Source organism: Pelophylax lessonae (genome assembly GCF_965119305.1).
Source record: "Pelophylax lessonae genome assembly, chromosome: 3".
In the NCBI taxonomy this organism is placed as follows: domain Eukaryota; kingdom Metazoa; phylum Chordata; class Amphibia; order Anura; family Ranidae; genus Pelophylax; species Pelophylax lessonae.
The window spans coordinates 243,388,246-243,413,269 of record NC_138770.1 but is presented as its reverse complement, the minus strand read 5'-3'; the positions used below and the strand labels follow the sequence as shown (position 1 = coordinate 243,413,269).

General features: G+C 38.9%; 1 protein-coding gene across 3 annotated transcripts in view; it reads left to right on the top strand.

The window, feature by feature from the left end:
• PLCH1 (phospholipase C eta 1) overlaps nt 1–24,611 on the top strand; it is a 264,244-nt gene extending 239,633 nt beyond the window's left edge. For 2 of the 3 annotated variants that reach the window (XM_082251170.1, XM_082251169.1), the window contains 6 exons: nt 803–887; nt 7,055–7,201; nt 7,610–7,689; nt 9,283–9,342; nt 10,087–10,435; nt 22,338–24,611. In XM_082251170.1, coding sequence (XP_082107296.1) covers nt 803–887; nt 7,055–7,201; nt 7,610–7,689; nt 9,283–9,342; nt 10,087–10,435; nt 22,338–24,322 — 2,706 coding nt within the window. In that variant the 3' untranslated portion in view covers nt 24,323–24,611. The remainder of the gene's footprint in view (nt 1–802; nt 888–7,054; nt 7,202–7,609; nt 7,690–9,282; nt 9,343–10,086; nt 10,436–22,337) is intronic. The other variant, XM_082251168.1, reaches the window with a different exon arrangement.
• The last annotated feature ends 413 nt before the right edge of the window (nt 24,612–25,024 follow it).

Below are 25,024 nucleotides of genomic sequence, written 5' to 3'. Positions count from 1 at the left end.
GGTACACACTATGAGTTTTTTTCCCTTCAACTCAGTAGGTTGAACCGAAAAAAAAAAAAAAAAACAACAACTGTCAGCTCTGTTCAGAGCAACAGTAGTAAATATACAAAGTTAGTACAGCGATCTTCCCCGCTGAGCTGTTGTGTTCTGACAGAGGGGCGGCCCCTCCATCAGAACACTGTGATCAGCACTCTCCTTCATTAACTGAGATCGCTGATTGGGAGCCAGTCAGCTGCTGGTTTTCCAGCATGCTCGTCCGACAGAATGGCCAGCTTCTGTTGGACCTTTTGTCATTCACACGGGCCGACTGTCGGCCGTTTTTTTTTTTTAAATGGCCGATGTCGCCCGGCATTCGGCCCATGTGTAGGGGGCATTACAGTGTTCTCATTATCCACTATCCTTGTAATCATTAAATAGCAATATTCTGTTATTCTCATCGTTACCCACCTTCATCTAATACTCATTATCATCATTATATGATGAAAGCTATAGGTTATCATTAAATTTACTATAGTCCTCAGTGAAAAATAATTTTAAATCTCACATCATCATCATTGTTCTGAATATGGACACCATTCAATACACTTCTGCCATAAAATATGCCATTATCATTGTCCCCTGATATGTAACTTCCCTACCTGATTTTACATAGAGAGGTAGCGGGTTATAATATGACAATGTCTCATATAATTTCAGACTGTCTAAATAATTATTATTGGATAATCCATTACTGATTCCTGTTGAACAATTCATCTTATTCTAAATTGCTGCTTGATTTATACAAATGCATGCATTTTTACAGATCATTGACCCTTATGTTGAAGTAGAAATGATTGGTCTGCCTGTTGACTGCTGCAAAGAGCAGACTCGAGTGGTGGACGACAATGGTAATTTGTTTTATGTTAATTATGACTGTGATTTGTGAAAGATTAAACAAACTCTTGTATTTTATTAGCTATGATATGCCTATGATTTTTCACTTTCAACAAGTCTCTATTGAAAATTTCTTATAAGAATATTAACAAGGTCAGGGAGAATTTTACATTTCATAATTAGGTGTTGAGATGGTAAGGGTTATTAATGCGGGGCCACATAATAATGAACCTGGTAATCTTGTAAACCCAGGACGCATTGAGTAAGTAAAAAGTCCAGAACAAAAAAGAATAAAAAAATGGAAAGTCAAAGGGGAGGGGGGACATTGTCCCTTTTAAAAAATAATTAAAAGAGAAAGGAAGAGGAGAAATTAGAGCAGAGGAGAGTAAGAAGATAGGAAGGTAGAAAGGGCATGGTGAGTGATGAGATGGGGAAAAGAAGACACAGAGGCTCTCCGCAGGTTCCCCACTGAAGTATACCACTTGCAGAAAGGCATAGCTTTTTGGTGAAGGTGAAGGGTGAGCATATTGAATTCATGGAGTCCACACAGAAAGAAATTTCCTGGATGCCAATAAGTTTCTTGTTGATAAAGAATTTGTCTATGTTGTGCCAGACTTCTGTATATTGCTTCTTCCAAGCCCTTGCAATAGTTTCTTTAGTGGATAGTAGTACATTAGTGGCTAATTTAAAATTAGGGCTCAGTGAGAAAGGGAGGTTTGAGATGGAGAAGTAAAAGGATCTCTTGGAAGGGAACAACTAAATAAACTTCGTAGTAGCTTAAGCACTTTGGTCCAAAATCTGCTCAGCATAGAACAGGTCCACCAAATGCAACCTCTAAAACAAGTATTAATAGGTGAGCGGCTGAGAATTTTCTTTGTAAATTAGAGCTTGATACACATTTCACCCATTGAAGAGGAGATGAATCCAAAGTTATAATTTATATATAGGTGGTGCCTAGTGGACTAAGTCAGCTGCTGGATTCTATGTGTCCAACAAATCTCACTACCGTATTCTGGCTAAGATTAGGTGTTTCCTTAGATCTTTGTGTTTCTTCTCCAGTCAGATTTTCCATAATCCAATACAAATAGTGCAGCGCTAAAAACAAAATAAATTAAATGAGAGGATTGAAAATATATAAATATCAATAAAAAAAGTTCATCATAAAAAACAGTCCAGAAAACAGCACTCCCAGAAGGAGAAACCAGAAGATCATGCAAGGAAATAGGGGTGACGGAAAGGATGGATGAGCACACTTCACACCCCAGGGGGTACAGAGATCTCCTTACCGAAATGAAAGGACCACCAAATTATAAGTGGTCAAGCAGGCATCTCATCCCATTCAGGGGAGAAAAGCTGTTTAAGGACTCCAAATCGATACGCAAAGCATAAAAATCCCCAGATGCTCCAGGTCACAAGAGGCAGGACAATCGTCAATCATGTGTAAAGGAAAGGAAACTCCAATAGTGCATTAAAAGACTACATTTATAAATGTAGTCTTCCTTTCCTTTACACATGATTAACGATTGTCCTGCCTCTTGTGACCTGGAGCATCTGGGGATTTTTATGCTTTACGTATCAATTTGGAGTCCTTAAACAGCTTTTCTCCTCTGAATGGGATGAGATGCCTGCTTGACCACTTATAATTTGGTGGTCCTTTCATTTCGGTAAGGAGATCTCTCTACCACCTGGGGTGTGAAGTGTGCTCATCCATCTTTTCAGTCACCCCTATTTCCTTGCATGATCTTCTGGTTTCTCCTTCTTGGAGTGCTGTTTTCTGGACTGTTTTTTATGCATATGATGAACTTTTTTTATTTATATTTATATATTTTCATTCCTCTCATTTAATTTATTTTGTTTTTAGCGCTGCACTATTTGTATTGGATTTGTTATTGGAAGCTTGTATTTTTCCAGGTGCTAGCTGCTTCCCTCATTAGTGCAGTGTTTTTCTTTTGTTTAGATTTTCCATAATACAGTATATGTAAAAAATGCACCTAAGTTGAACTGTGGTACCCCTACATAATAGATATACAGATCCAGTAACTCAAGGGCAGAGACCTACCCATAAAGCGACTGATACATACAAGAAACTGTCAGGTGGTTTAACTCGCACGTATCTACTAAAAATGGTTTATTCAATTTTAGATGGGCTTAACCTACAGGGCCCATTCATACCTGTGCTTTCCCATTTTAGCATATGTTGGCAAACGCATATCACCACAATGTGTATCCACATCTCTGCATTGTAAAGCACTACATTGTCAATTGTGTTGTGTACAGCCTTGAGGTGCATTGGGGGCCCATTAGAAAATCATGGGGTGCCTCTCCCTACAAATTGCCTGTACAATGTGCAAAGCATAGGCATTAATCAAGTCTTAATATTTTTGTGCCTATTATAGTGTGTTAGGTGTTTTTGTGACGTTTATTGACATCAACAACAGTGGTTCAAGATCTGGATCATTTGTTTTTTAAAATTTGATCATGTTGTTGAAGATTCCTTTACTGTATTCAATGTAAATTGTTGTACCTAATCCATGGGATTTTTACATGTTTAGCAATTATATTTGATATAATGCATTTATTTTGCATGACACGAGTGCATTTCTATGATTAAGCCCTACACGACTGAAACATGTTAAGAGGGGCTTTTTTTGATGGGTGGAGACTCGGCCGAAGCCATTTTGTGATCATTTGTTTTATGATTCACTATATTGGTGTGTGGTTCTGGTAAACATTTGCTGCTATATGGTTGGGTTTGACATGTTGACATCAGTGTCCCTGCACCCAGTAGAATTGTTGGAACTGGCTGGTAAATCTGACAGGAGCATGTGAGTGGTGCTGCTTTTTATTTGGTTCAAGGGCATTCTGTAGTTAGATTTTTTGGAGGTGATTTACTAAAGTTTTGAGCAACAAGCGACCCATCATGTATAGAGAGGAAAAAAAAAAAAGCTAAGCTCCTGTTTTTTTTTTTTACGTTTAGCTGACTAAACTACCTAAATCAAATTTTTATCAGCCTTACCTCTTGCATGGCAGCACTGGGATCAGTATGGGCAGCTCTAAAAGTCTGTGCTGGCTCTACTGCATTGTTCACTGGTGCCTATCTAACACTGAGAGCTTCCTGTGGAGAAATCAAAGTGATGACCTTACCATTATACCGATGCTCCTTCATGGTCTGTTCATAGGCTAGAGTGGGTCCTTAATCAGGTTGTATTACTGATAGGTATTTTGCATATACTGTAAGTCTTAGGGAGTGTAGGGGTGCCTGGATCACTGACTGACTACATAGAAAATTATAAATACCTTTAATGGTTGAGTTCAGCTTTTTATTAACTATTTGCATGGATAACTGCTGTCTGTTCATGGGTTCACTGAATTGGTACATTTTCAAAAAACCAATCTATCAGACTGAATTTCATATTTAAAAAAGCCAAACCCAAGCTGTTACATTATGCCATGTAAACATCTTGTCTTTTTTAATACTTCATTCATAATAATATTTAGCAAATGGAACATACCTTAACATTGCAACCTTGTAGAACACTTGGTTACTTGGTCAGAAAGTGACTAAATTCCAAACACTAAGCCAACAGCATCCCTAATTAGTGCATTTGCATGCTAGACTCCTTCTACCTAGATTTTAGGTCCAGGAATTAGACTGCATTACATTTAGGTATGCAGAATGCCCACAATGAGTCATTAACAGGATTTTCTTTGAAAACTTTTAATTTCCCATTCTAAAATATACATCATAAAATATACAGCTAAAACAGGCATAATTAGCTCTTCTGCAGCAGCTTTTTTTCAAAATAATTTTCCAAATCTCATTCTTTGCTAAACGTAAAATTATGGAATGTTGTTTTCAAGATGAAAATATTAGAGACAGCAGACTCCCTTCACATTAATTAAAAGTAACAAGATAATATATGTAATTTAAGCAACAACGTTTTGATGTTTCAAGAAGGCTTAGTATTAAAAATGTTCTGTGCTTTACAGTAGAAATATGTGCACAATTTAGGAATTAAAAAACAGACCTAGTACTGTAAAAAAAGATGAAACTCAATTAACTTTAAAAAATGTAATTAAACTTTTTTGGGGAAAAGAGCTGTCCTCCCACAATCAAAAGAACTATTTTCTAGCCACTTGACACTTGGAAAATGTAGCAGATAGAATTAGCAGAATGTACCAGATGACAGAATGCCACGGGTTCAGAACATAGAGCAGGTCCTGCAGAACCTCACACAGAACACTCAGAACAAACAGAACCCCACACAGAACCCGGTGTCATATGATTGGAAGCCTCATTCTTCATGCAGGGCTTACAATTTGAATAGTTGTGCCTACATCATGTAATTTCCTGGGCTGTTGTAAGGGACCATAAAAGGGGCTGCCTTTTATCAAAACAACTTAACCACTTTAAGACCGAAAGATTTTACCCCCTTCCTGACCAGGCCCTATTTTGCGATTCGGCACTGTGTTATTTTAACAGACAATTGCGCGGTCGTGCGGCGCTGTAACCAAATTAAATTTACGTCTTTTTTTTCCTCACAAATAGAGATTTCATTTGGTGGTATTTGATCACCTGTGTGATTTTTATTTTTTGCGCTATAAACAAAAAAAGAGCGACAATTTTGAAAAAAAAAATAAAAACAATATTTTTCACATTATGCTATATAACATTCTCAAAAAAAAAATAAAAAAATCTAAATTTTTTTAAATTTTAGGCCAATTTGTTTTTTGTTACATATTTTTGGTAAAAAAAATCGCAATAAACATATTTTGATTGGTTTGCGCAAAAGTTATCGTGTTTACTAACTACAGGAAAGATTTATGTCATTTTTATTGTTTTTTTTTTACTAGTAATGGCAGTGATCTGCAATTTTTTTGTGGGATTGCGGCAGACAGATCGGACCCCTAACTGACATTTTTGACACTTTTGGGAGGACCAGTGACATTACTACAGTAATCAGTGCTAACAATATGCACTGTTACTGTAATAATGACACTGGCAGGGAAGGGGTTAACACTTTTGGTGATTAATGGGGTTAAATGTATGCCTCATGCTTACTGACGTGTGTGAGGGGGTTCTGTGACAGAGATCGCAGGTTCAGCTATGCTGAATCCTGTTATCTCCTCCTGTCTGTCACTGAGAAGATCCACCTGCTTTGTTTACATATGCAGGTGGGTCTTCTCACCATTTCCACGACGATCGGGGGAGGGAGGCAGCAATCGCCACCTCTCCTCCCCCGGCCCGACTCCCGCTGTGTCTAAACAACAGCGGGAGCGAGCCTCTGGTGGCACGCGTGCGCCGCTGGAATCACATGAACTCCAGCGACGTAGGTCTACGTCGTTGGCTAGTGGTTAAAGTGGAACTACATTGTAGCTGAACACCACAAACCAAAACACTATTTAATTCATTTTTAATATTCAAAGCAAACTCACTCATTTATTAATGTCTTCATGCTTTACTTCTCTGAGAAATCACATCGAAAAACACCCCCTAGCATTTGTGGCCATGGCCATCTTGAGTAAGGGCTGATGATTCATGTAGCACTTACTTCCTGGAATTCACCTGCCCTTAGCTCTGGCATGCAGGGAAGAGGGCGTACTTAGCTGAGAAAACCCCTCCTGAAGACTCCAGGGATGTATGACATCATTTTACTAGGCAAGGACACCAGGAGGTAACTGAAGAAATTAAAAAAAAAAAGTAAATATAATATACTTTCTGATCTATTTAATAATGCTAGCAGCATAAGGTTAAAAATAGTCATGTTGACTGAGAGAGTGAAGTTCTCATTCTCATGAGAACCATTCTCAAATAAAGCTTTGTGTGCAGTATTGCTAAGATGGATATTCAAAGAGTAATAAAAAAATGAAATGCATATAATTCTTGAAGAAATACCACTTTGAGTTCCCTTCCCTGCCTGAAGGGAGGATCGAATTAGAGATTGACTCTTCCTCCCCTTCAGCAGAGATTGTGTCACCAAATGCCTTGTCACATGACCAACAATGGAGAATGTCTGAAGTAGAATTTTCTATAGAAATGTAAGCATTTTAGCCCCTTGAGATGAGATAATATTCACATGTATGTTCACATGACCTTTAATACCAATAATTGAGATGAACCACAACAAACCATAATTGTAATGTAACTTTGTCTTTGCATTAAATGCAATATTTATCTCAGGATTCAATCCAGTTTGGGAGGAGACCCTTACATTTACGATCCACATGCCAGAGATAGCACTTGTGAGGTTCTTAGTTTGGGACCATGATCCAATAGGACGGGATTTTGTTGGACAAAGGACTGTTGCCTTCAGCAGTCTTTTGCCTGGTAAGTGTAACAATTATATCCTGCTTTATAAATCTTTCACTATATTTTGTCATTATTCGTTTTAAGCAGTTAACCAAAAAAAAAACCTATTTCTGAAATTGTCCTATTTGATTTGAGACAATTATACGACCAAGCCTGGATTCTCCTATTGGTAAGTAGGTGTTTATAGATAATGTCCGTAGTTCATTTCACTGTTTTTGATATACACAATCAATCTATTTCAACTTTTCTAAACCACACTGATGTTGCATCCAAACCCTAATCTACTCAGACTCTTATAGAATTATACAAGAATTTTTTTTTTTATTTGATCAGATATTCATTTTTACCTACAACAATATAATTTGGTCTGGGACAAAACATTTTTTAAGTACATACAAAAGTTATTATATTTCAATTGTTTTTCAGGATACCGGCATGTTTATTTGGAAGGTTTGACAGAAGCATCAATATTTGTCCATATTACAATAAATGAGATCTATGGGAAGGTAAGTAGGCTGATTTCTATTTACTGTTCCTTGACTATAAATTTGCATAGAATCTGTAATAGATAAGGAAAAAATAGTATACAACCTAAAATCTCCAATTTACTGATTTTAGGTTTTATTTAAACTTTAATTTTCTTTTTTTTGCGTGCTCTAATGATTTTAACACTGTACTTCTTTCTCGGTACACAGCAAAAACAGGGAAACATAAGCACAGTGACATCTGCTGCACATTGGATGCGTTTGTTAGCAAACAATGTGTGTGAGATCACTATTATTGACTATGATGGTGTTTGCATGAATGGTAATCATGCTGATTCCTAACTGCCAGTCTGCATTTACACCTAAGCAGAGCAATTTTCAGGAGTTTTTATATGAGCTTTTTTGAGTGTTTTTGCAAGTGTATACAGGCGTTTTTAGAAGAGTATTACAGGCATTTTACATGTGTATTTAAGCTTCAGGCTTATTGTTTTAGCCAATGGAAAAGACTAGGGGGAGGAGATCAGTTAATAAAGGCTACAAAATGCCTGAAAAATGCTCAAACTAAGCATTTGCAGGCGTTCCTATTGAAGTCTATGGGGCCCAAAATGCTCAATTCTGCCTGAAAAGTAGCTCATGTACTTTTTGGAACGACAAGAGTTCAACTACAAGCGACAGGATGCTCATATGTGAACAAAGGCTATTGTATGAAATGGCTTTTGCTTGTTGAGCGTTTTTGAGCTACAAACTACAAAACGCTCAGGTGTGAACATTGCCTGAGTCCTGCAGCTGTGTTGACACTAGTGTGGCCAAAAAACTCAGAATCCATTGAAATCTCATGACACATTGGGCACTTTGAAATATGTGCTGCTCAGGCATTCTAAGGGAAAGGTTGTTGAGGATTTCATGTATCTTTCTGCTGAGAAAGTCCAGGCTGTCTTCTCAGTTTGGCATTTATAATGCCATAGTATTATGGAATGCGTTGCCAGGGACTTTTAGCACCAAGACATAACACAAGTACTGTTTTTGCAATTTTCACTTGCTGAGGGTATGTAGGTTGTATTTTTGCTTTGGGTTTCATTCATTTTCTACATTAAGGAAGGTTATGATGTACATCCTGATGGGGAATTTATAATTAGGCCACTCCAAAAATAGAAAAGATATTGGGCAATACCATGTATATGGTAGTCATTTGCTGACATTACCCAGAAGTAAATTCTGCTTTTAGACAGCAGCAATAATAATTTTTTTTCTTGTCAGTGATGTGGGAGTGCTTTTTTGACAAATGCATGCAAGATTGCATTTTCCCTAGTTAATGAAAGCTTTTGATATTCAGATTAAGCCCAGCTATGCTGCCAACTGTACAGATTCTGTGTTCATTAATCGATCATTAGAATTTTCATATGAGTGTTTTCTGTGCTATTAACTGTTCTTCACTGATACATTTCTAATGATTTTAGCTATCCAGGCTTAGTGTAAAGGAGTATTATCATATTTTTATGGAGAAATGTTAAATCCTTTCAGTTACAGGTTTTCATTCACTAATGCCTAAATAATATGCATTCTGGCATGCTGCTTATTAAAAGAGCTAAAAATGTACATTTTTTTCCATTTCAGTGGAGTCCTTTAATCCTCAACCCCAGTTATACTATATTGCACTTTCTAGGAGCCACAAAGGTAGACTCATATTATTAGCAGGTTAATTACATACTGCATGACAATGTACAGTAGTGTGTCACTGAACTCTGGTCACCTCAAGCACTGAAAAGCTGCTGAGCCACATGTGGTTGTAGTTTTATTATGCATACAGTTCAAATAGTATGCATACAGTTCATATATCTGTAAAGCCATTCCATTGCAACTTTCAAAATATATTCACCTAAAGTGACCCTGTAATTAAAAAAGAAATCTGGCATAAAGCATGAAGTGCCTAGAGGTGCCTGTACACTCTTTCTGCTATGGCCGAATCCCAGTCCATTTTTGAGTCATCCATCTCTTCTTGGTAAGCTTGCAACTAACAACTGACTGGGATTTGCCAAAAGCTGCAGAGAATAACATTTGCTGCAGACATGTGCAAGCACATCTAGCTACCTGCACTTCATATTTGAGAGCAGATTTTTTTTTTTTTGGGCAAAATCACTTTGAGTCATACTGCCCGTGATGTGTTTGTACATGCATGGATTTGTCAGGTTATGGTGTTATTGGTGTGACATCTCATTTTATTTGCGTTAAAAGGGGTTTTCTGGTTTGACCAGTGTTGCCTGAAAAATATCATGAAGCAAATTTGTGTTGAGATTTGAGATTTGTTGCATCCTGGATCCCAAAAATTATTTTCCTGAAAGCTGAAGACCCCTTTAGTTGATACCTCATCTATGCACTGAAAATATTGTAATGCTTTCTGTATTGTGTGTTTTTTTGTAGAATAGGCAATTCATTGGGCTTAAAGGGCTTTTCAATAAAACTTCAAAGCACAGTTCTGTGGAGAGCAATGGTCACATAAGAAAACGGTCCATTGGAGACCGAATATTGAGACGTACTGCCAGCGCACCTGCAAAAGGCAGAAAGAAGACCAAGATGGTGTTTCAAGAGTCCACAGAGAGCAAAGACCTTCCATGTGAGGTGTCTGGTGCTAAGGAAAAAGATGTTGTAATGAGGAGAACGTCCAGAAGTTTACAGGCAAGGCCGGTCTCCATGCCGGTGGACAAGTTTGTTCTTGGGGCCTTTGAACCTTCTACATCTAAAGATACCAAATCAAATGACTTAAGTTCAGGTAATGTATTGGAACATGTATTAAAATAAATCTTAGTTTAAGAAACCTTTACTACAGTAAGAGATAGAAGTAGGGTGCTACTGCTGAACCCTTTCTAAAGGAGGTAATGCAGATTCTTTGGCTTTAATGCTGTCTGAGGCACTGACCCAAAACAAGTGAGAGATCAGGAGTTCTGACTACACTAATTGAATGATCGTCCTGTGTCTGTGAGAAAGTACTAAAGCCAGAGACAAGCGGCTAGCATTTTAAAAACAAGGTCAGCAATGGTAGCCAGCATTTTTCTTGGGAAATGATTCCTTTAATGAAAATTAAATGAGATCATCAGAATGAATTTTCCTAAATGCCTCTAGTAACCATGAGCTTTATTTGCTGTTTTCCTGTGGATGTGTTATTTCAGCTGTGATGGAATCACTTGTTTCTAAAGTCTGAATTCTTTTGGTCATGTGAAGCTCATCAATTATATTTTTAAGTTTAATATTAAGTTAGTTGTTTTTGACTATTTTAATCATTTTAATAACCTCAGCTGGCATAGGGACACTGATATTAAGGTTTCTGTACATTAAACAAAAAAAACTCTTACTTAGAGGGCTTAAAGGGCTCTGCACTTTCTCACTAAGCTCCATCACAGCTACCAATATCAATCAGTGTCCAATGATGAGGAAAGGAAAGGGGGAGAGGGAGAAGAGAATGAGGGAGAAAGAATAAGGAAAAACACAGGCCTTTTCTGAGCTACACCTTCAAAGAAGAGTTTACCCATCAATAGGTTCAGCTGAAACATGAGCATCAATCCAGATGGACCATATTTTGGAAAATTTTTGGAACAATTTCTACTCCCATAAGTCAATTTGTACAATGGCAATATCTGCGTTAACTACAGTCATTCATCCAGTTAGGGTGGGCGAGGCTGGTTTCTTCCATCTGATAAGAAGCTCCCTGAGTGCATATTAGAGCCCATTCACACTAGCACGACTTGTGAGGCGACTTGTGTAGCCCCGGGTCGCCCCAGGTTGCTTGACATAACAAAAGCAATGTTAATCAATCAGTGCTGTCTTAATTGGCACTACTGAAGTCGCTCCGACTTCAGAAAAGGGTCCTGTACTACTTTGAGGCGACCTGTGATCCGACTTCTCCCATATACTTCAATGGGAGTCGCCTCCTTATCTTAATTGAAGCGACTTGTCTTCAGACTTTCCAGGAAGAAGAAAGAGATTTGCCAGGCATTCCCCACATTGCAGCCATGCCTATATGGTATATGATATATATATATATATATATTATATATATATATATATATATATATATATATATATATATATATATATATATATATATGTAATGGTATATATATTCCATTATCTCTGCTTGGTCTGTGTGAGTGGCACTGGTGGACACAGATAAGTGGCACTGATTCGTGGCACTGGTGGACACTGATTCGTGGCACTGATATGTGGCACTGATACGTGGCACTGGTGGACACTGATTCGTGGCACTGATTCGTGCCACTGATACGTGGCACTGATGGACACTGATTCATCATACTGATATGTGACACTGGTGGACACTGATTCATGGCACTGATACGTGGCACTGATACGTGGCACTGGTGGACACTGATACGTGGCACTGATGGACACTGATTTGTGGCACTGATTTGTGGCACTGATACGTGGCACTGGTGGACACTGATTCGTGGCACTGATATGTGGCACTGGTGGACACTGATTCGTGGCACTGATACATGGCACTGATACGTGGCACTGGTGGACACTGATACGTGGCACTGATATGTGGCACTGGTGGACACTGATTTGTGGCACTGATACGTGGCACTGGTGGACACTGATTCGTAGCACTGATATGTGGCACTGGTGGACACTGATTCGTGGCACTGGTGGGCAGTGGCACTGGTGGACACATACGTGGCACTGGTGGGCACTGATACGTGGCACTGGTGGGCAGTGGCAGTGGTGGGCAGTGGCACTGGTGGACACTGATACGTGGCACTGGTGGGCAATGAGGAAATGAGTAAAAAAAAACAGAAAAGGGGAATTAGGTCACAACACATCATATTCTGATTGGCCAAATACAAAGTCGTCTGTCATATAAGTCACGCAAAATAATTCACAAGTCGCGCTGAAGTCACGGTAAAGTCGCGGTAAAATCACGGTAAAATCGCTGTAAAAAGTCGCTCCGACATGGGGTGACTTATGGTCGTGGCAGTGTGAACCGGCTCTTAAAAAAAGCAAGAATATTTTCATATATCTAGAAGCTACAATAGCTTCCATAATACCCAGTAACACCATTCGTGAATCAAGCTGCAGAGACCAGTCACATGGCTCATTCAAAGCATCAATTACTGATACCCAGTGTGAACGGATAGCTGGGCACTGCCACACCATACCAATTTTCCAAAACTTTCCAGAGATATTCCCACTCAAGAGAGTTGAAAGCTTTCTCAGCGTCGAGTGAAGCCACTACTCCTGGGTAGTTCTTGGCTGCTTTGGCAATATGGGTGAATAATTGTCTGATGTTTATGTCTGTCCCCTTGCCCAGCATAAAGCCAGACTGGTCAGGATGTACTAAGGCAGGGATAACTGTGTTCAATCGACAGACCAAAATCTTTGTGCGCAGTTTAGTGTCCATATTCAATAGTGAAATGGGGCGATAAGAGCCACAATGCTCTGGATCCTTACCCAGTATGGGCACAACAACTATCACCGCCTCAGATATTGTTTTAGGGAGAGTTCCCTCCCCCAATGAGTTCACAAGCATAGTTTAAAAGCAGGGTGCAATAACTTCAGCATAGGCCTTAGAGAACTCCACAGGAAAGCCAACACTAAGTATATTAGTGCCTGGCTGTGACATATGTAGATGTTTTGAAGAAGTGCTGGCAAGATGAGCATAAGGTTTTTGGGGGAAAGCTTTCAAAAAGAATCTGTTACTTTGCCCAGAATTGACAAGATGACAAGGTCTCTTATATAGCTTGTGCTCCAGCTTGTTAGCTGGAACTGGCCTTCAAGTTTGTAGTCCATTATTGCAAGAGAGAAGAGCTACTGTAACAGTCATCTTCCTTTTCTTTATTTAAGCCATCATGCATATGCACATCAAGAGTCATCAGAGAAGCAAGTTACAAAACATCAGCATAAATTTACAGATATAACACATAGCATGTAGTCATAGAAATAATAAAAGTGCCCCCCCCTTCCTCCAAGAAAGCAGAGGAAGATAAACATCAGTTGTACCCAGCATAACATGCGTTAGGGGGAGTACTTATTATGATGCACAATGCAAAACACGATGTAAAATCCTGAGTAATCTTGGCAAGTACTACATATATTACGGCCTAATAATTAGCCTAAAGTCCTTCATCCAGTCTTGGGACTAAACAAAACAAAGCATCCAAGTCAGCACAATGTGGAGTTTAAAAGTGGCCTCGGTCCCCCGTATCAGGGGAATGAGGAGGAAAACAAAGGGAAACTAGGGGAATATGGATCTCAACTTTAAGTGGGATCAATTACATCAAAGATGCTGAGAGGATGGCTGGAAAAAAAGGAAGAAAAAAAAAGGGTTGGGGGAGGTTGGGAAAAGGAGAAAACGTGAGAGACAGGGAAAGTGGGAGGGGCAGAGAGATCTCCACACCAATTTCTCCCATCTTCCCTCCCATCAGGAGGAGTAACAGAATACTGTTTGGATACATCGAATGACAGGTTCCTGCTGTGTAGAGTAATGTCTTGAGGTACCAGATAATGTGTACTGAGAAGAGAAAGTGTACAACGTTCATGGCATCCATCTTACCTTGAATTGGTCTTCTCTGTTATAGAGTGAAGCTGTCAGACTTTCCATTGATCTAATTCCATTTAATCCACAGTAGCGTACCAGTAACTTAAAGTTGGTAGAGAGGTTTGATTCCAAAGGTCAGGAATGTATGCCCAAGCCACGTTCAACAGATGTAATAGTGTTATTTTTACTGAAGTAACAGAAATGTATTAATAACAAATAACACATATTTATACTCATTACTATTGTTCAGGTATATTTTTCCTGTATTAATCAGTCCTCTTATACCTGCAGTTCCTTGTAATTTATTCTTGAAAATTAAAGCAAGTATCTAAATTGTTGGTACAGTATATGTAACACCTTTACACACTATTTTTATATTAGTCGTATCCATAAGCTCCACTACATAGAAGCGTTATTTACTTAGCTATTCTGCTATGACACACCAGTACGAACAGGATGGAAAGATGTTTCATTAATGGGAGCATTGTGAATGCATGTCATTTTGTCATAAATATAAAATAATGTAATTTTTCATTTTTCATTAAGGGACACACAGGGTCAGCAGGAAATCTGAGCAGTATGGGTTATACTGCCACCCACAGGAAAATTGGAGACTGGCAACACAAAATGTTTTGTCACCCAGTATAACCCTTCCCAATGTCATCATGCTTTGGTTTCTTTCTAGTGTTCTAAGAAAAAAGATTTTATTTTCCTCAGAGCAAAACAAAAAAAAACTTTTTTTTCCTTTGTTATACAAACATTTTCCCGTTTTCTTTGTTTTTAGTTTTCAGGAGGGGCTTATCCTTGGCGCAGCCTTGGGCACTGTACCTAAACCTCAAACATGCAGGCTTTCTTTGTAATGTGGCCTTTGGGCATCAGGCTCTGCTTGTGCTGATCTCCAAACTTCCAATGTACTGTGTCGATTAGCCACAGAGTGCTTTACAGTTCCAGGGCTGTGATATACATCCTGTCTACGGATGTCCCTTCATATTTCGTTGGAATTTGCCAACTGGAGGGGCAAAGACTGTTTGGAATGTGATATTCTCGCTGGGGCCTGCAATGACACTTTCCAGTACCTTGCTAATATGTCTGTTAGCTGCAGGTCACCTTACAGACTGCTGCTGTGAAAAGTATGGGGACTTAGCCCCCCTTTTCTGTGGAGCATGGTGTATGTACTCTGCCTCTTGGTTTTACTCTTCCTGCCCGTTGTGGTCCCAGTCATGTCTTGCCTTAAAGCGAAGTATGGCCAAAAAGATTTCTGGCCGTTTGCATAGTAAAAGTAAATGACTTCAAAAAAGTTTGCCCCATTTCCGGCTGCTGCAGCATTTGTGTCAACTTATCATTTTAGTTAGTCTGCACTCTCCTGTAAGCACTGAATGTCTGGCACTGGGGCTTGTCATTCCTGCTGCAGTACAGATATAACAGGATGCCAATCCCTTTGCATTCCCCTCTATTCAGAAAAAACCTTGCATACTTTTCACTGAAAGACGTTCTTTGATTGGCAGAGGGAGATCATGATGCTCACCTACACCACCTCCTTTCAGAGAACACTTTGCATTCAGTGGAACTACAATTCTCAGTGTTAGACAGTTGTCGCTGATAGGGGAATACAGAATTAATAAAGGTTTTAGCAAACTCTGCAGTAGCCAGAAATGGGGCACTGTTGATTGGAGGTACATTTTTTTACTGTGCAAATATAAAAGCATGATTTTTGGCCATACTTTGGCTTTAACAAGACCCTTCTCATTCCTACTCGGGAAATTCCAGTGTGTAAACCCGTTCACTGCCAGAGCTGTTTTTGCATGTTTGCAAATTTCAGTAAGAAGTACATTAAAGTTAAATTTAGGGCACACAAACGTAATTAATTAAATGATTTTTAGTAAAATATAAAAGATGAGGTTTTGTTGAGGAAATAGATAACCCAACATGTTGACCCCCTAAAAATTTCACCTGTAAAACAGCAGCAAACTATCCTAATTTTTTTTTCATATGTGACATTTTAAAAGGCCTGACAGACCATCAGTTTAGAGTTTACTATGAATAATGAGCCTAGAATTTTTGCTCTCACTCCAGCGTGCATGGCAATGTGCAACATGTAGCACAATCGGAATTTTCATGCATAGGCACCCAATTAAATTCATACATGCTTATATGTTGGGGTGGGGTGGCTCAAACATTTTCTTGGGGGAGATTTTAAGTCTTTAAGTGGAACTTTAATTTTTTACACATTTTTATTTACATTTTTTTTTTACTAAACTTTTTTTTCATACTATACAAGACAAAAAGTCCCCTATGTGATGCATTTTTTGTGACAGGTTCTCTTTAATGAGAAATCAGGGGTCTAAAAGACCTGTCCTACAGTGAAGCTGATGGAACTCAGATCACTTAAGTGACACAGAGACCCGGAAGTGATGTTTTACACATCGCTTCAAGGTTGGTAACAGGAAGAGGAGGCCAGTGAAGGGATGCTTGCTTATCTTCCTCCCCTCTACCCATTGGCACCTGCTATGTTCACCCCAGGTCCATCAAGGGGCGAGTGGGGGGTCCATTACAGGGTGTGTGTGGAAGCGATTGGGAGGCTGCACAGCTGTCAGATCACTTCCATCTGACAGTCAGCTTGTCAGATATACACATTGCTGCACCTGCCAGGAGTGTGTGTAAAGCCCTTTACTGCTACTGATGCAGTATAAGGAATAAAGACCTGGTGGACAAAGGACTGGACATCCTTCCAAGTCCCTCTTTTTTCTGGCAGGCCATAGCTCTTCTGCCTGCTATTGCTTTAATTTCCTTTTGCTATGCCTTGGAAGTTTGGACCAAGGATATGTCTAATTTTGGTCTTTGGAATACAGTATAAAAAATGCTTACTGTGTATACATTTCAATGGGGAACGTCTCTATGGTGCTTCTCTGGACAGCTTTACTAAAGCTTTACAAATGTCACTACAGAAAAATGTACCCTTTTACCCAAGCAGAAGAAATGTAAGCCTCAGGATGCAAAACTTTTTTCCACTGGAAATAAGAAGAATTCCTTTTTATTTCTGTCAGAGCTCTTAGCCCAAGTCCAAGATTGAGAGTTAGTTCAATTGCAAACTTTGGATGTTAAAACCTTCCAAACCTGGAGCAAGTCCTTCTTTACAATAGGAGAAACCCCCACTTCCAAAAGTTGGGAGACATCTGTCAGCCCTTGCAACCTTCTGGGCGACCAGGTGTCGCTCACATACAGCATATCCACCTGTACATCCACCTGTGACTCTATGGATCTCAACCTGGTTCTGTCAGCTTTTTAAAAACAGTCCTTTGAATCTATCGGACATATTCCTCTGTGTACATTTACTCACAAGGTAGCCTTCACCGTTGCCACCATCTCTGTGAGGTAAGTTGGGACCTTGTCATGCAAACAACCTTTTACACCGAGACAAAGTTGTCTTGTGGCCTAGGACCACTTTTCTCCCCAAGATGTTTTTTTTTTTTTTTTACTCTAACTGGGGCATTGTACTTTCATTTCTCCTCTCCAGCACATCCCAAGGAGATTTCCTTTCATTGCTGGTGGTACAATCTGTTTGATTTGATCTCTATTATATGGCTTCTTTCAGACTGACTGACTCTTTTTGTAATTTCTTGGGCTACCTGTAAGGGACTACCTGCCTCTCATTCCTCCATTTCGTGAGGACAAGACTCTACCTTGTCAAGATACACTTGATAAGTACACACCTCCTGTTTTTTTTTTTTAGCATGAGGCATCGATTTCTCAAATTTGCAAGGCTGGTCTTCCATTCCTACATTCTCTGAGTTTTACCAGCTGGATGTTCAGACCTCACCTGATGCTAGCTTCAAACACAAGGTCCTTAAGATGGCTCTTTGATCTACAAGTAGCCCCCAGGTTTGCTCTGTTGTAGTGGGCGTGTTAGTGTTTTGTTTTCTGTGTTGCCCACCCCTCTGTTCTGTACATCTCAGGATTCCTTCTGACCCTGTATTCATTAAGGGACACAGGTCTCTGCATCGGTTTTATGATCTTTACTTTTACCATGCATAAATCTTAAAGTGATTGTAAAGCCCTAAGGTTTTTCACCTCAATGCATTCTATGCATTAAGGTGAAAAACCTTCTCTGCTGCAGCAGAGAACATCCCCCCCCCCCCCAGACCTTTCCATTTTTCTTATCTAAACCTGATCTGATCCAGCAATGTGCACTAGCACAGAGTTTACAGCTGCTGTTGCTCTCCTCATTTGCTCCCGCTGCTGTCAATCAAAAGCTGTGATATGGGAGCGGGGGTGAGGCAGAGTTCCACTGTCTGTGTCAATGGAAGCAGCAGCGGGACTCGGGAATGAGCCCACATGGGTGCCCCCATGGAAAGTGGCAAGAAGAAGAGGATCAGGGCTGCTCTGTGTAGAACCATTGCACAGAGCAGGTAAACATAATGTTTGTTATTTAAAATAAAAAAAAAAAAAAACATGATGTAGGTAAGAGGGATTATACTGGCTAAGTGTTTTTTTTGTTGCCAGTGTCCAACTCTCTTGTAGGTGGCAGTATAACCCATATATCTTAGAATTCCTTCTGCCACTGTGTCCCCTAATAAACTCCAAGAAAAGGATTTTACGGTAAGTCAAAAATCCTGTTTTAGTTCTGTTTCTGCAAGCTGATCTATAACATGCATCTGCACAAAGCTAGAATACACTGTGTTCAACTGATTTCTGATTTTAACAGAATTGTTTTGTTATGTTTTCTAGTACAATTCTAACTAGGAAACTACTAAAGGTAAAAAATAATGTATCCAGTGTGGTATTTCATTACCATCACTTCCAGTAATATTACATCACATGCTGGATGTAATATCATTATTCCAAAATCTTATGTGGTTTCAAAATGGTGTAATTGTGCCTTCATTTCATACCAAAAGTTGTCTGCACAGTGCACAAGAAGTCCATAATTATGTCCTTGCACTTTTTCACATCATTCATGTGTATGTGTATTCCAGTGAACCAGGAACCAGCAAAACAAAAATTAGTTTATATACTATATTACAAAATTAACATGATCAAATATGTATGTGAACATTTTAGAAGAATACAATGGAAATTCCTACTAGGTTTCTAATTGTTAAGCGGTGCAGGGGGAGGGGGAATGAGCAGTGATTGTAGCAGAGTTTAGGGCTTGGGGCTAATCTCTACATTTCATTAAAAAAATTATAGATAGAAAAGTATTAAAAGTACGAAAGAGCAAGCATGTAAAATGGGGAAATAGCATCAAACATTACTTTTAAATAGAATTGTGCCCAGTCTATGGATCTTTAGTATTTACATAAACTTTGAAACAAGTCCTCAGTCACCTCTGCAGCTAAAGACACTGTGGGGTCAATTTACTAAAAAAAAAAAATCTGGCCCAGCTCTGCATAGAAGCTGAAGTTCGAAGCTGATTGGCTGCCATGCTCAGCTGCACCAGATTCTGAGCGCTCTAGTATTAGTAAAACAACTCCTGTAGGTCATTTTATCCTTAAAGTTCACCTATTTATGCTTAGTTGGAATGTGAGTTCCCGCTAGCGATTTTAAGGTTGCAAATCACCCGCACTTGAATGGGCTGTCTTATGCGCATTTGTCGCAACAAAGAAGCTCAGGGACCAAATTTTGGCCCTGAGCCAGGTGCAATTTTACAAGCATGTTTTGTTGCAATTCTTCAATCGTGGCAAAATTGCACCACATTTGGGGAGCTATTTTGGATGAATGACACCCAAACTCGCTTTGCACATTTTGTTGCAATTTGTAATTGTGGGCAGCACTCCATCAATTCTGCCTGTGATTCCTAATTGCCCAACTGTGAACGGGGCCTTAGAGATTAGAAGGCTGGCAAACTGCCCGCCCACTCTTTGGAAAAGAATGAGCTATGTTGCTGAAATGAAAGTGAAAATGCTCTCTCCTGTAGAATATCAGGATGTATTACTCAACAGTGTCTGTTGCTGCAAAGGTCAGTGAGGGATTGCTTTAAAGCCTATTTATGTTCGTAAAAATATGTAAATACTTAAATGTCCATACATTAGCCACAGTTCTCCTTCAACCACATTTTTACCAGGGCAATTAAAAAAAAAAAAAAAAAAGTAGTTAAAAATCTGCATTTTTTGCTAGAATTACTTTCACCACTTCTGGACTGGAAGGTTTTACCCCCTTAATGACCAGGCCATTTTCTTTATGCTACGGCACTGCGTTATTTTAATTGACAATTGCGTGGTTGTGCGATGCTGTACCTAAATAAAATTGATGTCCTTTTTTTCCAACAAATAGAGCTTTCTTTTGGTGGTATTTGATCACCTCTGTGTTTTTTATTTTTTGCGCTATAAGCAAAAACAGAGCGACAATTCTGAAAAAAAAATATATCGATTTTTTACGTTCTGCTATAAAACATTCCCAATAAAAAAAAAAGTGTATATTGATTGGTTTGCGCAAAAGTTATTGTGTCTACAAACTAGGGTATAGATTTATGTAATTTTTATTTTTTTACTAGTAATGGCGGCAATCAGCGATTTTTAACAGGGCTGCGACATTGCAGCAGACAGATCGGACACCTAACTGACACTTTTGGGGGGACCAGTAATACAGTAAACAGTGCTAAAAATATGCACTGTTACTATACTAATGACACTGGCAGGGAAGGGGTTAACCCCAGGACGATCAAAGTGATTCCCTAGGGGATGCTTTCTAACTGTGTGGGGGATCGACTTACTGGATAAACACAAAGACCTGTGTTCCTAAATAGGAGGAAAACAGGATCCCTGTGTTCTTCTCTGACAGAACAGTGGTCTGCCTTGTTTACATCGGCAGACCACTGCTCTGTCTCCATGGGGATCAGTCGCTGGACCCACTGATTGGCTCCTCCTCTGGCCAATCAGCGTGTGTGCACCCCCACTATCTGTTACACAAAGGGACGTACAGTTGCGTCATTTTGCGTAATAGAGCCGACCTGCCGCAGTAAAACTACGGTGGCTGGTCGGTAAGTGGTTAAACCCCCTAACAAGTATTTTTTTTCCGAAAGCAGAGACCCTGTAGAATAAAATGGTGACATTTGCAATTTTGTATGTTGCATGATATTTGTTCAGTTATTTAATAAATGCATATTTTCAGGGGAAAAAAATCACTAATATGAATTTAAGTGCAAAAAAGCTAAATAATGTACCTGCTTTTTGGTAACCTTTAAAAGATTAAGTAGCGACAGGTGAAAAGATACTCAACATGTCAAGCCTTCAAACTGGGCATGCCTGTGACAAAGTGTGGTACACGAAATTCTCCATAGGCAAGGCTTTCAAAGTCTTCACAGATTATCACTTTAGAGTTAACCATAAATTATGACCCTAGAAATTTTGCTTCCTATGTTGCTCATTTGCATTGGGGAGTGCTTTAGAATTTTTTGTTTTCTTTATTTTATTCAAATTTATTTTTTTTAAACTTTTGAAAAAAATTTTTTGTTTATTTAACAAGCCTGCCATGTAATAACAATAGGCCGATGACAGGTCCTCTTTGTGGAGACACGAGGGGGTCTTCAAAATCAGCTAATCAAGAACAGATTGAGCTTGATTAGCTGCACCCTTGGTTACAATAGCCAGGGAATGACAGCTGTGAACATAATACACGTCACTTTCATTGTCATTAGTCACAAAACCTCTCAAAGCTCCAGCAGTTTACTGCAGTCCTGGGCTCTCTGAAGGAGTGGGAGAGCCTGGAAAGCACCACAGATACTGCCAACGGGGGTCTGCACCTTCAGAGCCCTAAAACATTGAGTTACCGGATCGCTTTTAGCTGAAAGTGGCTTAAAAAAATGAATATTATAAATTGATGAGCTTGCTTTAACTCCGTGAATAGCAGGATGTTTACAAACGTAACTTAAGGGGTTAACGTAAACTAAGTAAAGGCAATTTTATCTCAAAATACATTCTTGCAGACTGTCCAACAAAATTACAATTTAATTTAATTATTAGCATATGCATAATTGTAGGAATACTTACATACATATTTGTAAATGTTATGGATATATTTAAATATACAGTGATTGGCCTTTAGATATACTGGTCCTGTTAATAGGCTTTATTGTGATGATCTGAAAATAACACCTATTCATTTTATTGTTTTCTTCAATAAATAGGGAAGAAGGAATGTAAGAGAAAAGGCAAACCACTGATGGAAGAACCAATACTTGAAAATTCCCAGAATCCTGCATGTCTTCCCAAAGATCCATATCAGGCAAACAACCCAGCCAATGGAAATATTATACATAAAAAATGGCAAAGCTTACACTTAGACTATGGAAAGTATAACGAAGATGAAGTCAGGGAATTTAATGATACTTATACCAGTGAATCAGAAGAGGAAAAGGATGAAGTCAGACAGATAGGATACATTGTGGATGAATCCAAACCAAAATCATTATTAAATTCAGATCCTCAAGCTGAGTTTTCAACCAACATAGCAGCATGCAATGTAAAGGAGAGCCCATCTATTACTAATGTATCAAGTACCATCTGCACTGATGTCAATAATTTACAGACCACTGCAGCTATATTAGAAAATGATATATCTCAAATAATAAATGAGGTTCCTTCTGTAAATGAAAGTGACCTTGGCAGCTCAATCTCTGCCCTGATTGGGCAGTTTGATGTCACTGATGACAGAGCTAGTTTGACTACTGTCTCCACTTTAAATGGCACCAATAATAGTCTACAGTGTTCTGGGTATTCACAAATGATGACATCTTCTGTTTCAACACCTAAAAAGCTTTGCCCTGGTTCAACCCATGTGGACAGATTGTTAAGCTCCACAACGGACACAACTTTTTTCTCTAGCTCAGAGACAACAGAATATTCAGTGTACACAATTATTAATGAGGAAAACATGTTGCCAGAAACTGGCAACATGTTAATGGATGCAAACACTGTCCAAGCAGAGAAAAGAATACGATATGAATCAAGAAATTCTCTGTGCAAACCACATTACCCTGAATTAAAACCAAAGCCTGCAAAAATGCTGTATCCTGAGATAAAGCCTAAGCCTTCAAGGACTCAAATAGAAAGTTGGAGAGGTCTCATGAACCATGATACAATTTGCCATAAAGACAATCCACACAATAAAATTCCTACAGTTCCACCCATAATTCTCTCCAACAGTGGTCCATCTGTTGTTCAAAAAGAATCTCAGGGTCTATCACATAGTTTTCAAGATAAAGACCTAAATTATAGATCTTCATTGTCTTGCCAACATAATCACAGCAGTGATAGCCATTTAAAGAAAATGTGCCAAGCACAGACACTAAATATCAATGTCAGCAAACAGGGTATCAGTAATACTCATGGACAAAAGCAAGAACAAGTCATTCCGTTAAAACAGCATAAAGACCATAGCCAAAACCCAACCTCAGAAGTTTCAAAAAGTCATCAGTATGGTGCCCAAAGAGGCAGCCTATATATCCCACACTTACTAAAACATCCCATTTGTTCAGACCAAGAAACCAAGCAATCAAGTCCATGCAAATCAAAGAGTCTTGGGGATCTGACTTCAGAGGACATATCTTGCAATTTTGACAGCAAGTACAAGCGAATAAATAGGGGCTTCCTTTTATCTGGCAATGCCCAGGATACAAATAGTTTTGCAAAAACTAGACACCAGTCAACAGATGCATTGACTGAGCAGTTGAGGAAATTGGTGTCTTATGACCAGGAAGACTATAATAAAACAACATACTGTGAAGAAGATGAATGGGACAAACCTAAACCTCTAGCTCGCAAGCTATCATCAAGAAGTCAAAGTAGAGTGAGAAACATTGCAAACCGTGCCAAGGAAAGACAGGAAGCCAATAAGTTAAAACTAGTTAACCAGATTCCAAATGGTGTAATTCTGCGGAACAAACCACCAACTTCCACTCAGCCGGTAAACAGGCATTCCACTGGCTCTTATATAGCAGGGTACTGCAGTAACTTTAACTTGGATAGCCTGGAGGGCAGAGGTATACCAGAGGGTGCATGTTCTTCTCAAACTTATGGACACAGTGATCTGTTTTGTAGAGATCATTTCACTTATCAGACTGAGCCATGCAATACTGATGAACCAGAAATATATTTCCTACTAAGATTGTAAATTGTATATAACTGTTAATGTAATGTTGTTTACAAGATGTTTTATTAGAATATGAACTCTTAAATTATATAGCGATATGATTTTTTTCTCCATTAACAGCTTAGTCTTCCTTTAGTTTTTACACTGCCAATATCATCATCAATTCTGTAAATATAATATTGGACTCTTTTTTTTTTTTTTTTCATTTTATTTTAAATTTTAAAGTTAACATGGGTATAAACAGGGAAATAAGTGCATGCAAACATGACAACGTTAAGTGTAAAATGCATGTACATTATAAAGAAGCGATCTTCTAAATTTGCACACGTTAGCAAAATATATTGGAATAAAATACTGATTTCCCTAATTCTGTGTACTTTTGTGTTTATAATGAAATACTGTGCATACACATATTCATTTTCATATTCATATTCAAGTTCATAGTTCATACTGGAACACGGGTTTAAACGTGTGTGTTCCTGTGTGGTCTGATTTTGACAGCCCATTCCTTTGCATGGGCTACAAGAGCACTTGAACACGGAAAAACTCTTTTTTAGATTGCACTGAACCAAACCACATTGTACTGCAGTACCATGCAATTTGGTGGCTGTAAACATGCTGTGTTTGGGGTGCCATTAACGATTCATTGGCACCTGCACGCTCTCGCAAGGGTAGCATGTTTACCTGCAGTGCAGGAAAAGCGCCTTTCCTGCACTGCATTTT